At 34.8% G+C, this 13,134-nt stretch overlaps 1 protein-coding gene and 1 non-coding gene across 6 annotated transcripts in view; one reads left to right on the forward strand and one right to left on the reverse strand.

The window, feature by feature from the left end:
- PTPN4 (protein tyrosine phosphatase non-receptor type 4) overlaps positions 1-13,134 on the forward strand; it is a 205,013-nt gene that overhangs the window by 107,989 nt on the left and 83,890 nt on the right. For all 5 annotated transcript variants that reach the window (XM_061182965.1, XM_061182968.1, XM_061182967.1 and 2 more), the window contains exon 10: positions 9,048-9,136. In XM_061182965.1, coding sequence (XP_061038948.1) covers positions 9,048-9,136 — 89 coding nt within the window. The remainder of the gene's footprint in view (positions 1-9,047; positions 9,137-13,134) is intronic.
- Positions 4,020-4,091, reverse strand: TRNAW-CCA (transfer RNA tryptophan (anticodon CCA)). The gene has a single exon. It is a non-coding gene; the product is annotated as a tRNA-Trp (tRNA).

Below are 13,134 nucleotides of genomic sequence, written 5' to 3' on the forward strand. Positions count from 1 at the left end.
GTTTAAAACAAATGGAGCTATAAATATGTATACTAGACTATGGTTAACAGTAAAAAAGACCACTAAAATCAGTCATTTTAGTGCTAAACAGTTTTCTAAAGGTGGTTTAGACTGCTATCTGTTATCATTGACTGCTGTCAATATAATACAAAGAATGTTAGACTTTACTTTTTTTAACTTAAGTGACATGGCTGGATCTCATACATAATTAACCATATCATTATTTATTGATTTGTCTAAGTTATGTTTTTCTGTTGTTTAAATTATTAGATTGTAAAACTCTTTCTCAGAAAGCCATAAATGTAGAGTGCCAAATTAAAGGAATTTAAATTTTAAATATTTTGTACAGACAAAAAAAAAATTAAAAAACCCACAAAATAACCCAGCTAGGAAAAGGTGTTTCTGCTGTATGTGGATGTGGAGAACTTCAGAAAATGTGCAAATGTTCAGTGAACATGAAGGGAAGTTTTGTAGCCTCAGGAACAAAAAGGGCAAAAGGTAGAGGGGAGAGGACACATAAAGAAAATACTTAAGTTTTAATTGAATATCACAAGCAAAAGTATGTTTGAAATAATATTTTATTTTGAAAAGCAAGGTTAAGATCTTTTCTCTCTGCCTCCAGAATGTAGCTTGAAAAAATTAGAGCAGAACTAAGTTATTTATAGCAATCTGCAAGATGCAAATAAGTCTTAGAACCGTCATAGCCGTGCATCTGTTATGTGCCTTGCACAGTGTTGGCACTAAGAATGACTTAGTGAACAAAACATCAATTATCCCTGCCCTCATGGAGCTCACAAGATAGTGAGGGGAAAGAATTAGAGCATGTATGAACAGTTAAGTATTTGAGAATATGAAGGGGCAAGTACAGAATGCCATGGGACCCTGTGGCAGGAACTTCTAATCCAGCCTGGGAGCAGAGGGTAGGGAAGGCTTCTTAGAAGTAATTTACTGAAGCCAGAAAAATTAATAAGAATTAGCCAAGGGAGTAGTTTTCACCGTAGAGCCATCAGGATGAAGGAAGACCTGAAATCAAGAGAGAACATGGCCTATTTGAAAAAACAAAAACATTTAGTACTCCTGGAAGATTATATGAATAAGGGAAAAGGAAACTGTAGAAAAGTAAAGAATGAAGGACAACTTCAGGATAAGGAAAGAAAAAAAGATTTGAGGGCAGGGTGCATGGGAATATTTGTTTCTTAAAATAACATCATAAATGGATTTTTTTCTTGGTGTTCAGTTGTATGAGTTTTAACACATGTGTAGGTTCATGTAACCACAAACAGAAACAGAGCAGTTCCATCACCGCCCCCCCCCCGCCCCCAAAAAAAGTACACTGGCTCGTGCTGCCCCTTTGTAGTCCAGCCTCCTCCTTACCCCCGGTTCCTGGCAACCCTGGTCTGTTCCCTGACTCCATAGTTTGTCTTTTCCAAAATGTCTTATAAATGGAATCCTGCAGTAGGTAACCTTTTGAGACTGGCTTCTTTTACTTATAGTAATGCATTTGGGATTTATCCAAGGTACTGTGTAGTTCAGTAGTTCATGCTTTTATTGCTGAATTGTATTCAGTTATATGGATGTACCATGGTTTGTTTCTCCATTCACCCATTGAAGGACATCTGGGTTGTTTCCAGTATTTTTTGTTTTGTTTTGTTTTGTTATTAATAGGCCTACTGCAAACATTCATTTATAGGTTTTTGTGTGAATTTAAGTTCTCATTTCTGTAGGGTAAAAATCCCAAAGTGGGATTTCTGGGTCATATAACAAGTGTATACTTAGCTTTACATGAAATTAGGGAATTGTTTTCTAGACTGACAACCGCTTTGCATCCCCACCAGCATCTTTGCAAGTTCCAATTGTTTTACATCCTTTTAGCATGTGGTACTGTTTTGTTTTGTTTCTTTTTAAGCTTTTCTGATAGGTGTGTTTTATCTCATCATGGTTTTACTTTGCATTTCCCTAATGACTAATAATGTTGGGTATCATATCTTTTCTTTGATGAATGTCTGTTCAGGTGTTTTTCCCATTATTTAATTTGTTCTTTTCTTTTTTTACTCTTGTCTTTTGAGAACTCTTTATATATTCTAGATACACTTTTTTTGTTGGATATGTGATTTGCAGATATTTTCCCCACTCTTTGTTTTGCCCTTTTGTTCTCTTAACAATGTCTGTCACAGAGCAAAAGAAAGTGATAGATTCTCATACCCCTTATTCAATCACTGGTGGAACAGACATTTTAAAAATCAGCATAATATAGATTTTAGCAACATAGCAAACTGTAGAATACTGTATCCGACAAGTTTGGAGTGCACATTATTTTTAAATATGCAGAATATAATTTCTGTTCATGGTACATTTAAGCTAAAAACAATAACAAAATGATGACTTTAAAAATCCTCCAAGTATTTGGAAATTAAGAAATATACTTCTAAGCAAGCCATGGGTACAAATACTACCATTATTTCTACCCAACAGCCTCTGTGCACTGCTCTCAGACTCACCTAGAAAGAATAATAATTAGTTACCCCTAAGTTTGTGGTTAGGATCAATTGATAAAATAACGGATATCAAATTAATCTTGAAAATATAAAATAATTTGCACATATTAAATTAATACCAAGGAACATTGTGGGAGCTAAATTTAAATATTTATAAAGAATTTCTGACCTCTGAAAATGGAAGAAGCACTATCTCAGGAGTAATTGTTGGCCTAAGTAACTTGTTAAATGAATGGCTTGAGGGCTCACTAAATTCCTATCATCTTTACTAGAAAATCAGTCAATATTTATTACACTGTGAGAGTGGAATAAAATAGCATAATAGAGCTATACGATATCTATACCGTAGATCTTCAAGTTTAATCTCTGTTTTATAAAGAAGTTAGCATGATATAAACTCTTTGTTTTCCTAAGAAACTGATTCCTGGTTATCTAGATGTAAATGTAATCACAGAAGGCTTGGCCTTAGGTTTTTGGTTAGGTATAGGATGCTCTAAATTGACCCTAAAACAGTTCTACCCAAGTTTTGGGCTTAATTGTGAATATCTTATTTCCATAGGTGTTTGTAATAATGATGAAGATAATTCTACTGAAAAATAACTTTTGCCCTTCAAAGTTTCAAGAAAAGGAAAGCTTAATGATGCTATTTTGATTATTCATTTATTCATTCAGTGAACATTTATTGAGCACCTTCTATGTTGCAAGTCCTGTTTATAGACACCATGGATACAGCAGTGAGTAGATAAAATCCTACCCTCATGAAGCTTGCATTCCAGTGGGCAAGACGGACGATAAGCGAATAATTGAGAGTACCTTAGAGTACATAGTGTGTGATTCCATGGAAGTAAAGTTCAAGAATAGGCAAAATACCAGTCTATATCAGCAGAAGAAGTCAGAACAGCAGTTCCCTCTGCAGGGGTGTTACTAGCTGGGAGGCTCCTGAGGGAGCCTTTTGGGATTTGGAAAAATGTATATGTTGGTTTGTGGTGGTTACATGTAAGTGTACATACTCAAGTTATGCATGTTGTAAAATTTTGAGTTGTACACTTAAGATTTGTGCATTTTACTGTATATTCTACTCAGTTTTCTTATGATTAATTAAAAGGTAATGTATCAGATTTTGATAGATGCTGTGGAGAAAAATTAAGGTGAGAAAGGGGAGTGAGACAGTCAAAAATGGGATATCAGAGAAGGCCTTACTGAGAAGGTGAACAGACGTGGGGGAGTCCTGCAGATATCCGTGGGGAGAATGTTCTAAGCAGAAGAAACGGCAATAAAAGGCCATGAAATAGTGTGCTTTGCACCTCAAGGAACAGCAAAGAGACCAGTATGGCTGGTGCAGTGAGCTGGAGTGGAGTGTATTGACAAGGTCCAGGTGGACCAGGGCTTTATAAGAATTTTACAGACTTTGGCTTTTAGTTATAAGCAAGGCCAGTTGAGGGTTTGAGGAGATAAAAGACATGGTGTGATTTACATTTTTTTAAAACGTTTTTTGGCCGCGTCGTGTGTCTTGCGGGATCTTAGTTCCCTGACCAGGGATCGAACCTGGGCCCCTGCAGTGGAAGCGTGGAGTCCTAACCACTGGACCACCAGGGAAGTTCCCCAATCTGCATGTATTTTGAATATGGAAGTGACAGCACTGACTGATGTATTGGCTCTAGGGTGTAAGAGAAAAAGGATTCAAGGAATGATTCTAACGTTTTTGGCCTGAACAACTAGAAAGATGGAGTAACTTCAGTAATTTGTAACAGTCAGAGAGAAGCAGATTTGAGAGGATGGGTCAGGAGCTAGTCTTGGGACGTGCAATTTTAGAAGACTTCTATCAATTGAAATGAAAGAAGGCAGGCAATTCAGTATATGGAACTGGAGTTCAGAGGCGAGGTCTGGACTAGAGCCATACATTTGGGAATTGTCAGCTTACAGATAATATTTAAAGCCGTGACACGGGAGCACTGAAGGAACATAGCTAGTAGCAACTGAAGATTAGAGGTCCTCAGAGCTGGAACATTTCAAATTTTAAAGGTTAGATGAGGAAGAAATAGCCATTTAGATAGAAAGAATGCCTTTCAGAAAGAACGCCTTTCTTTCTGTCAGACACTTGTGTGTCTTTGAAGCCAAGTGAATCAGGTGTGGTCAACTATGTCAGATGAGAATTGGATTAGAAATGTGGAAGTTATTGTAATATTACCAGTATTGACTTTGTAATAGCAATTTTGGAGCTATAGTGATGGCCAAAGTCTGATTGATTAGAGAGTATTCAAGAAAGACTGTGAGAACAGTAATTTTGAGAGATTTTACTGTACAGGTTACAGATAATAATCACAGGAAACACCTTTGTGGCATTTACTATGTGCCTGACAACCCTTCTTAGGGCTTATGTATATTAATCTCATTTAATCCTTAAAACAGCCCTGTGAAGTAAGAGTATTATCATCCTTACTTTCCAGATGAGGAAAATGAGACAGAGAAGTTAACTAATATAATCATATAATATCTGTTTCTGTTTTAAGGTTCTTTGAAAACCTTGTTTTTAACCTGCATGTATTTGAGGACTTTTGGACATATTTGTTCGAATAATCAAATAATTTAAAAATACAATCCCTTGAAACAGAGAAAAGAATCTCTTCTGTACAATAGAGCTATATATATGATTTCATCTGTGTCACCCTAAAATATTCAGATCACACAGTGATTTTCCATATTCTGCTATGTGCTTTTACTCATAAGGACCTGTCTAGACATAGCATTTTTTTTTTCTTTCCCCTTTTTGATTCTTTTGTATCTTTATGAAAGTATCAGTAGGTCATTACTTGTATTCACTTTCACTGAATAATTTGAGAGCACATACACTGTTAGACCTATATAAGGCACACAGAAATATTTTTTTAATTATTAATGAGTATATTATGGCTAACTTTATACCTAACTACATGAAAAATATACAAACATAATAATTTTAAACTAATGATATATATAGGGGAAAATCATAAAGCTAAAAGGTAAAAGTGAAAACAATTTCAACAAATATTACAGAAAGTTTTTTAGTATTCGTATTTTATAAAGAGTTCCCACAGTAGAGTAATTTTTTAAAACATGTAAGTAGAAATACAGGAGAAACAGAGGTGAGCATGTTGAAGTGTGACCCCTTAGGAGTGCAAATGTTAATATGAATATAATACTTGACCACTTCCATTTCTCCGACGCCACCCTTTTTATAGAGGTGTTTCAAATAATGTGTTCAAAGATTTTTATTACAGCATTGTTTGTAATATTAAAAATTTAGAAATCTCTAAATGAATCAACAGAAATGGTTAAGAAATTGTGATAAATCCATATTTTGGAATAATATGCAGCAGTTAAAACTGATGAGTTAGAGGTATATATATTGATATGAAAAGATATCTACAAAATGCTAAGTGCAAAAGAAAAATTGTGCAATAATATATCCCAGTTTTTGTTGATTAAAGAAACTGTGTGGTTATAAATACTACATATTTATATTTTGTATATATAAACAAAGATCTAGAAGAATATACAGTGGTCCCCCCCTTATCCATGGTTTCTGTTTCTGCAGTTTCAGTTACCTGAGCTCAACTGGTCTGAAGATACTAAATGGAAAATTTTAGTGGCTTTGTGTTATGATTGTATTCTTACCATGTGACTGCAGAGAGACTAGAATGGTTAAGTGGTCCTAGCGACTTAGTGGAGAGTAGAACCGTGGTCTCCACCAGAAAGGAAGGGAGGGCACTGCAGGGCAGCGTGAATGGACAGTTGAGGCATGGGTAGAGAATATTAGAATATCTGTCCATAGTCCTCCTAAATCTCATCCTGTTTACATTGCTGTTTTTTAACATGTTATAAAATAAAGCACATATACCCATGTGTATATCGTAGTGAACATCTTTGTAAATACTACGCAGGTCAGCAGTAGGCTTTAGCCAGCCATTCCAGAAACGCTCTTTAAACACTGTCCCAATCATAGCCCCTTCCTACATTGTTCTTCTGTGGTTTTATCACCCAGTGTGCCTTCCTGGATACTATAATTTGGTCTTGCTTTTTGTTTGTTTGTTTTAACTGAATAACTTTAAATGTCTTTTAATCCCTTCTTCCCTTACCGTTCCTTAGAATGTTCTTGTTAAAGAACTGCACCATTTCACCTGTAGTTTCACACAGTCTGGACTTTGCTGATTACATATTCATGGTACAATTCAGTACATTCTACTGGGCTAATGAAGTTTTCACAGAGAAGGTGGACTTGATCTAGACTTTGGTTAGGTTTGATTTGATTCATCAGAGAGACATGAAGAAGAGGTGAGAACAGCATTAATTAAAACATGTAATTATGGGTACACAAAACACGTGGAATGGCCTGATGGGAAGCAGGTTTTTACTAATTATAAAGGGGGAAATGAAATGGGATGGGGTGGTCGTTTCAGTGCCAAGCTGAACAGCGGAGATATTTTCCTACAGATAATAGAGGTCCATTCATTCCACAAATGGGTAGGCCTTTCTACATCTAAGAACCTGAAAGGGCGCAAAACAAAGGCCCTGCACTTTGCTACTTAGGTTCTAGTGAAGAAGAGAAAAAATAAACAGATTAAACAAGTCAATGTATAGCGTTATATTAGATAGTAATAAGTGATAAGAAAAGCATAAAATAAGGTGGTCAGCGTTCGTTTTTCTGTACACTGGAATTAATAGCATTTGTATCCATAAAGGACATAATACTTATTTTCTTGCGTTCTCTTGCCCAACTCTGGCAATACCTTGGGAACTGACACTTCAGTCTAGATAGCTATAATTTGAGAATTTGAATTCCTAGATATCCCTGCAGTGTTTTTTAATGTTTTTCTACCAGCATAGCAGCCTGACTGCTTTACGTATTTATTGAGTTTTGTATATCTCTTTAATGGCATTGGTTCTTCTCAAGTGCTTGGTGGTCCTTGGTTGTGTACTTCTTTTGTATTTGTGATTCCTAGTTCACTTGGTCATGCATGATGTTTGTCTTTACTGCGGCCTGTTTTAGGTGCTGGAGGAGGGAAGGAAGGAACTGCCAGGTAGAATGTGCCTATAGTTTGCTTTTTTCAGTTTTGGGTTCTCCCTCCCTTCTGGGGATCACTCTATTCCTGTCCCCAGTATCCACACTTGCTGTTTTAGACAGGCTGCACACAATTCTGTGTCCTGTAGCTCAGTCTAGATTGTAGGGTTGATAGGAGCTAATTATCTTTCCTGCTCCCTACCTGATCATCCTGACGGTAGTTTGAGGGTTCCCCTTGGGCTGTGGTTTTCTGGAATTATTTTCTCTCCATAAATCTGATCTTATCCACTTTGTCTTCACACTCCTCAAAATGTCTGGCCCACTGATTACATACCTTTCAGTGTTATGGATTGTCTTCAAGTGTTAGGGGTTTTTTCTGTTTTCATGTATCTTCTCTGGTGTTTTATGAGACTGAGAGCAGGAGGGGTAACCGGAGCATATATTAAGTCGCCGTCCTTGAGGCTGGGCCTGCCATCTTGATTCAGACTTCTGATTGATGTCCTTTGAACAATGATTTAAGACTCTGATAATAGTGTGCAGTGGTGCTGGTTATTGCAGAAGAAAAGGAGCAGCCAGACAAATTAACATACACTGCTGTGTCTGGCCACTTACTACATGTTAGCTTACCTAACAGGCTAATTTAGTAATATTTCATTTAATTAGACATTATTGAAACTACATTTTAAAGGTTTTTTTCCTAGGGAGACAATTACAGAATCTTGATTATATTTTCATCAATTAGTTCTATCTTCTGATCACATAAATGCTAGGGATAAAAGCATTATTGCTATATTAGTTTGCCTGTAGTATGTTTCAAGTCAAGAAGCAGAGCTATTTCAAGACTGATTAGCAGCTGAGAAAAGTTTTAATTCCACTCATTCTCTTAATAGTGCAGGTCAGCTGTTCACGTTGGATCAGTCAGCATGAGAACTCACCCGTCAAAGCACAATTCAAATTTCCTTCTCAGGAGCCTTCCAAACTCTCCAACAATTGTCCCCACTCTATACTCCCATAATGTTTTTGTTGTATTATGTCTGTTATAGAACTTCTCATTATATTGGAAATATTATTTTATTACAGGTTGCCCTTCACCAAACTCTGAACTCCAGGTTTTATTCACTTTTGCAATCCTACCACCATATTTACACAGTAATTGGACCTTAATAGTTTTAGAAATGGAAAGATGGGTACTAACTTATCATTCTATAAGATGAGAAGGTCTTTGATTTTCTATATCAAAGAGTCAGTCCCATTTATAAACTGTGGGAAATCCTGAATCATTTTTGCTTTAGATTAATAAATTTTAATAATGCAACATTTAAGTTTGATTTGAAGTATGTCCTTTATTTTTCTGATGTGACAGTTAAACCATATGGATTTGTAAATATTACTCAGTTAACTGTTGCCTTTGATGAAATGTCACACTGTGTAAAAAAACTAATCATATTTTTAAAATATATCTTTAACAGTTTATTTTAGATTTGCCATTTTCTTTTTTTTGTTGTTTTTTGAAGGATCAAAGTAACAATGAAATTATGATTGGCGTGATGTCAGGAGGAATTCTGATTTATAAGAACAGAGTACGAATGAATACCTTTCCATGGTAAGAACTTCCATCAATACTTTTGCTTTTACCATTATATTACCAAATACAATTCATATTAAAGAAAGTGGTTGTTGAGCTATTTAATGTTGTCATACAACTTTGTCCCACTTACTTGGAATCTACCAGAAGATACCAAAATAATTGAATTATTTGTTTCAAAAGTGTCTTAGTTTAAAGAAAATACTACTTTGCGAATTTTTCTCTTAGACAATCTCTAAATCTGTACTGTAGTGTAATAGCTAATATTGTCATATTTACTCTGCGTCTCACACCGTGCCAGTTGTTTTGAATACAGTACTTCACTCAAATGCATTCAGTGGGTGCTAGTTTATTAGTTGGAACATGGGCATGGTTGCCGCAACAAAGGCCCCTTATTACAGTGGTTTAAATTGGTACTAGGGAAGTATGGTGGCTCCATGGGGCTTAAAGCTCATGTTTCTTTTGTGTTATTGCTCTACTGTCCTTAGCATGTTGTCCTTGTCCTCACCGTCCAGTGACTCACTCACCGTCACTTCTGTATCCCAAAGTGAGGAAGAAGGAGAAGTAGCATCTGCCATTTCCCTTTAAGGGGATAGCGTGAAAATTGTAAAAATCATATTGATCACATATCCCTTGTGTGAATATCATATAAGTAACTCGGGTTTTAAAAAATAAACACAATGATTTTTCTCTAGGGGAAGAAACAAATACAAAGGAAATATATTGTATCAATCTGTTTCTCTTTATATCTCCTAAAAGAATTGGTCCAGGTTTTTCAATATCTCTGATTATTATTTAATAAGTTTTTGTAATTAGTCACTTATATAACACTAATAGAAATATGATAACTGACAGAAGCTATTATTTTAGAAAATTGCCACAATTATGTTGAGAAAATAAACATGAATTTCCCCAATAGGTCACTATCCAGGAAAACATGAAATACAAAATATAAAATTGATGAAATGAACTTCATCAAAATTAGATATTTTTGCTCTCCAGAAGACACTGTAAAGAAAATGAAAAGGCAAAAAAGTCTTTTATAAAATACATATTTGATAAAGGACTTATCAAAAAAATGTAAAGGACTCTTATAGCTCAGTAATAAGACAACTTGATTAAAAAGAATAGGCAAAATATGTGAATAGATACTTCCACCAAAGGAGGTATACAGATGGCAAATAAGTACACAAAAAGATGCTCAGTCATTGGTGAAACACAGATTAAAACTGCAGTGAACTATTACTGTTCACCCACTACAATAGTTCCAATTAAAAAGAATGATAATACCAAGTAATGGCAAGGAAGCAGAGCACCTAGAAATCTCATATATTGCTGGTGGGAATGCAAACTAGCAGACCAACTTTGGAAAACAGTTTGGTATTTCTTCAAGGTTAAACATAGATTGACCATATAATCTGGCAATTCTATTCCTAGATATTTACCCAAGAGAAATGAAAATACAAGTTTGTATAAAGATTTGCACACTGTTTTCATAGCTGTATTATTCATAACAGCACAAAACAGAATTCCAGATGTCCATCAGTTGGTGAAAGGACAAGCAAATTACACTTGCAATGGAATACTGTTTAGCAGTGAAAGAAATGAACTGTTTTACACACTAAACAATATGGGTGACCCTCCCCTCAAAACATTATGCTAAGTGTAAGAAGCCTGACACAAAAGATGATGTACTCTTTGTTTCTATTTATATGAAATTCTAGAGAACACACAGTATAAAGACAGCAGACCCTTGGTTGCCATTGGAACATTTTCAGGTGATGGAAATTGTTACATGGTGGTTTGGGTGGGGGGTAGTTACACAGCTGAATGCATTTGTCAAAACTCATTGATTTATTTGCCTAAAATTGGGATAGTTCATTTTACATATAAATTATACCTCTGTAAAGCTCATAAAAGAAAATCAAAGGTCATTTAGTGTTTCATCTCACATCTTTTAAGTTCTTCCTATATAATTCAAATTGTGTTATGTTCAGAGGAGAATACAAAACAGTTCAAGACATGGTCCTTGCCTAAAAGTGGGCACATAAAAATTAATTACAAAACATAATAAGGCAATTTGTAAATTAAATGCTTCAGAAAAGATAGTTACAATTGTTGACTTTCATAATGGTAAATGTGCATCTTCAATTTTAATACTTTTCTGATTTTACTAAAGACAGTTGAAAATACTTTTTATTAATTTTACATTTTCTATAAATGTCAAAATCAGAAATAAATTCTTTTCAGGTGATGTGGTTAAAATGATAATCTAAATTTTTCTGTATTTTCAAAATTATACAATAAGGATTCTAGAAGAGTTTTTGACAAATTACTTTGGAAACACCAAGGATATAATTTCACTAGGGAAAATTGTAATGGCCCTATGGTATTTGAGATGGTTTTTAAAGGATGAATAGAAATTTCTTCAGTGAGGAGGAAGTATGGAAGAGGTATGCGTGTATAGAGGGTTCAGTCAGGGAATTCGGGGTAAAGGTACCAAACATTTGCAGGAGCCTAACAGTAAGAAAGGACGTGGCAAGTTGAGGAGATGATGGGATATTTGGTTTGATTTTTTTTTCAGTTGTCTTCACTGAGGACAGAAGCAAGGGCACAAGAATTTAAGATAATGTTGCTTAGGAGAGAAATTAGATTCAGATTGTGAAGGATCTTATATATTCCATATGCTGAGGAGTTGGTATATTATGTTATTATTAAATATTCTTGAAGGTAGTTTCATGTTGAGAAATAGAACTCATGTTTATAAGTCTTTATCACACAAGTTAGGTTAAAAAAAAGAATGTGAGCATTTAAGATATTGATTGGAAAATACTATATAGTATTCCTTTAAATTTTTATTTTCAAGAATTAAACTAAATAGATGGGATTTAAAGTTGTTAAAGCTACTAGATCTACATCATCCTGGAACATAAGGATTTCTTCTGATCCTAACTACTCATAGCAGTACATACTACAACATTAGGAGTACATTTATACATATACCACAAATTGCCATGATTAAAGATCCAATATCAATTGATTTCCAAAGAAAATCAATCATTAAGTTCTGTGAAAATCATCAAATACATGGTTTACTTTTAGTTCTTAAAGTATGGATCTATTTTCGCAAAAGCAACATACTTATTAATACTACATGTGAATACGGGACCATTTCAGCCTCATCATCTTTATTCAAATTAGTGTTCGTAGAATTGCCATTGCCCTTAAATTGATATTTTAGCAAAGTATTGTGTAAGTCTCCTTGAGGAAATCATAAAAATCACTTGATAAAAATTGATTATGATTACAGCTCGGAATTACCAAATTTCTACATGAATAAAGAGTTTTGAGTAAAGGTGGACGTTTTAGAGCTGATAGTTTTATAAGATTAATAAGGTAGGAAAAAAATCACTCATGGATTTTAATGCATTTTATCTGTACCTTATAACCCTGCAACTTGGATGTTGTTAGCATTGTTTTTATGGATAAGGACTGAGAAATGCCAGAGAAGCTGACTGGGCCAGTGTTAACAAGTATGATGAGTATGAAGCAGAGCTTTAAATAAACCTGGGTCTTTCAGTTTCTGAAACACTAGTTTCTCACTTACCTCTTCTCTCAAAATTAGAGCTATGTGTAGAAAAAGTAATGTTCCATGTAATAAATATATTCCCTCATTTCTTTCCACATATGGTTATCCCTAAATTATCCAGTTCAAGTTCATACTTCTAAAAAATGTTGAATACTAAATTGGGAGTTACTTGGATTCTGTAATTAGACTTCACTAAAATTAATGCTCATCAAAAAACATCATTAGTAAAATGAAAAGGGAAGGAAAGAGTTCTGGTTCCCAGTCCAGCAGGTAAAGACTTTGGAAGTTGTCACCCCTGTCCTCACAAGGAAAAAAAAAAAACTGAAAAAACTCAAAATCAACAACTCCTTTTAGATCCCTCAGAGAATTGAGGACACAGGGCATACTGCAGCTCTGAGAACTGGAGAGACAGATGAATACAAGGAAT

Source organism: Eubalaena glacialis, chromosome 1, assembly GCF_028564815.1.
Source record: "Eubalaena glacialis isolate mEubGla1 chromosome 1, mEubGla1.1.hap2.+ XY, whole genome shotgun sequence".
NCBI lineage: Eukaryota > Metazoa > Chordata > Mammalia > Artiodactyla > Balaenidae > Eubalaena > Eubalaena glacialis.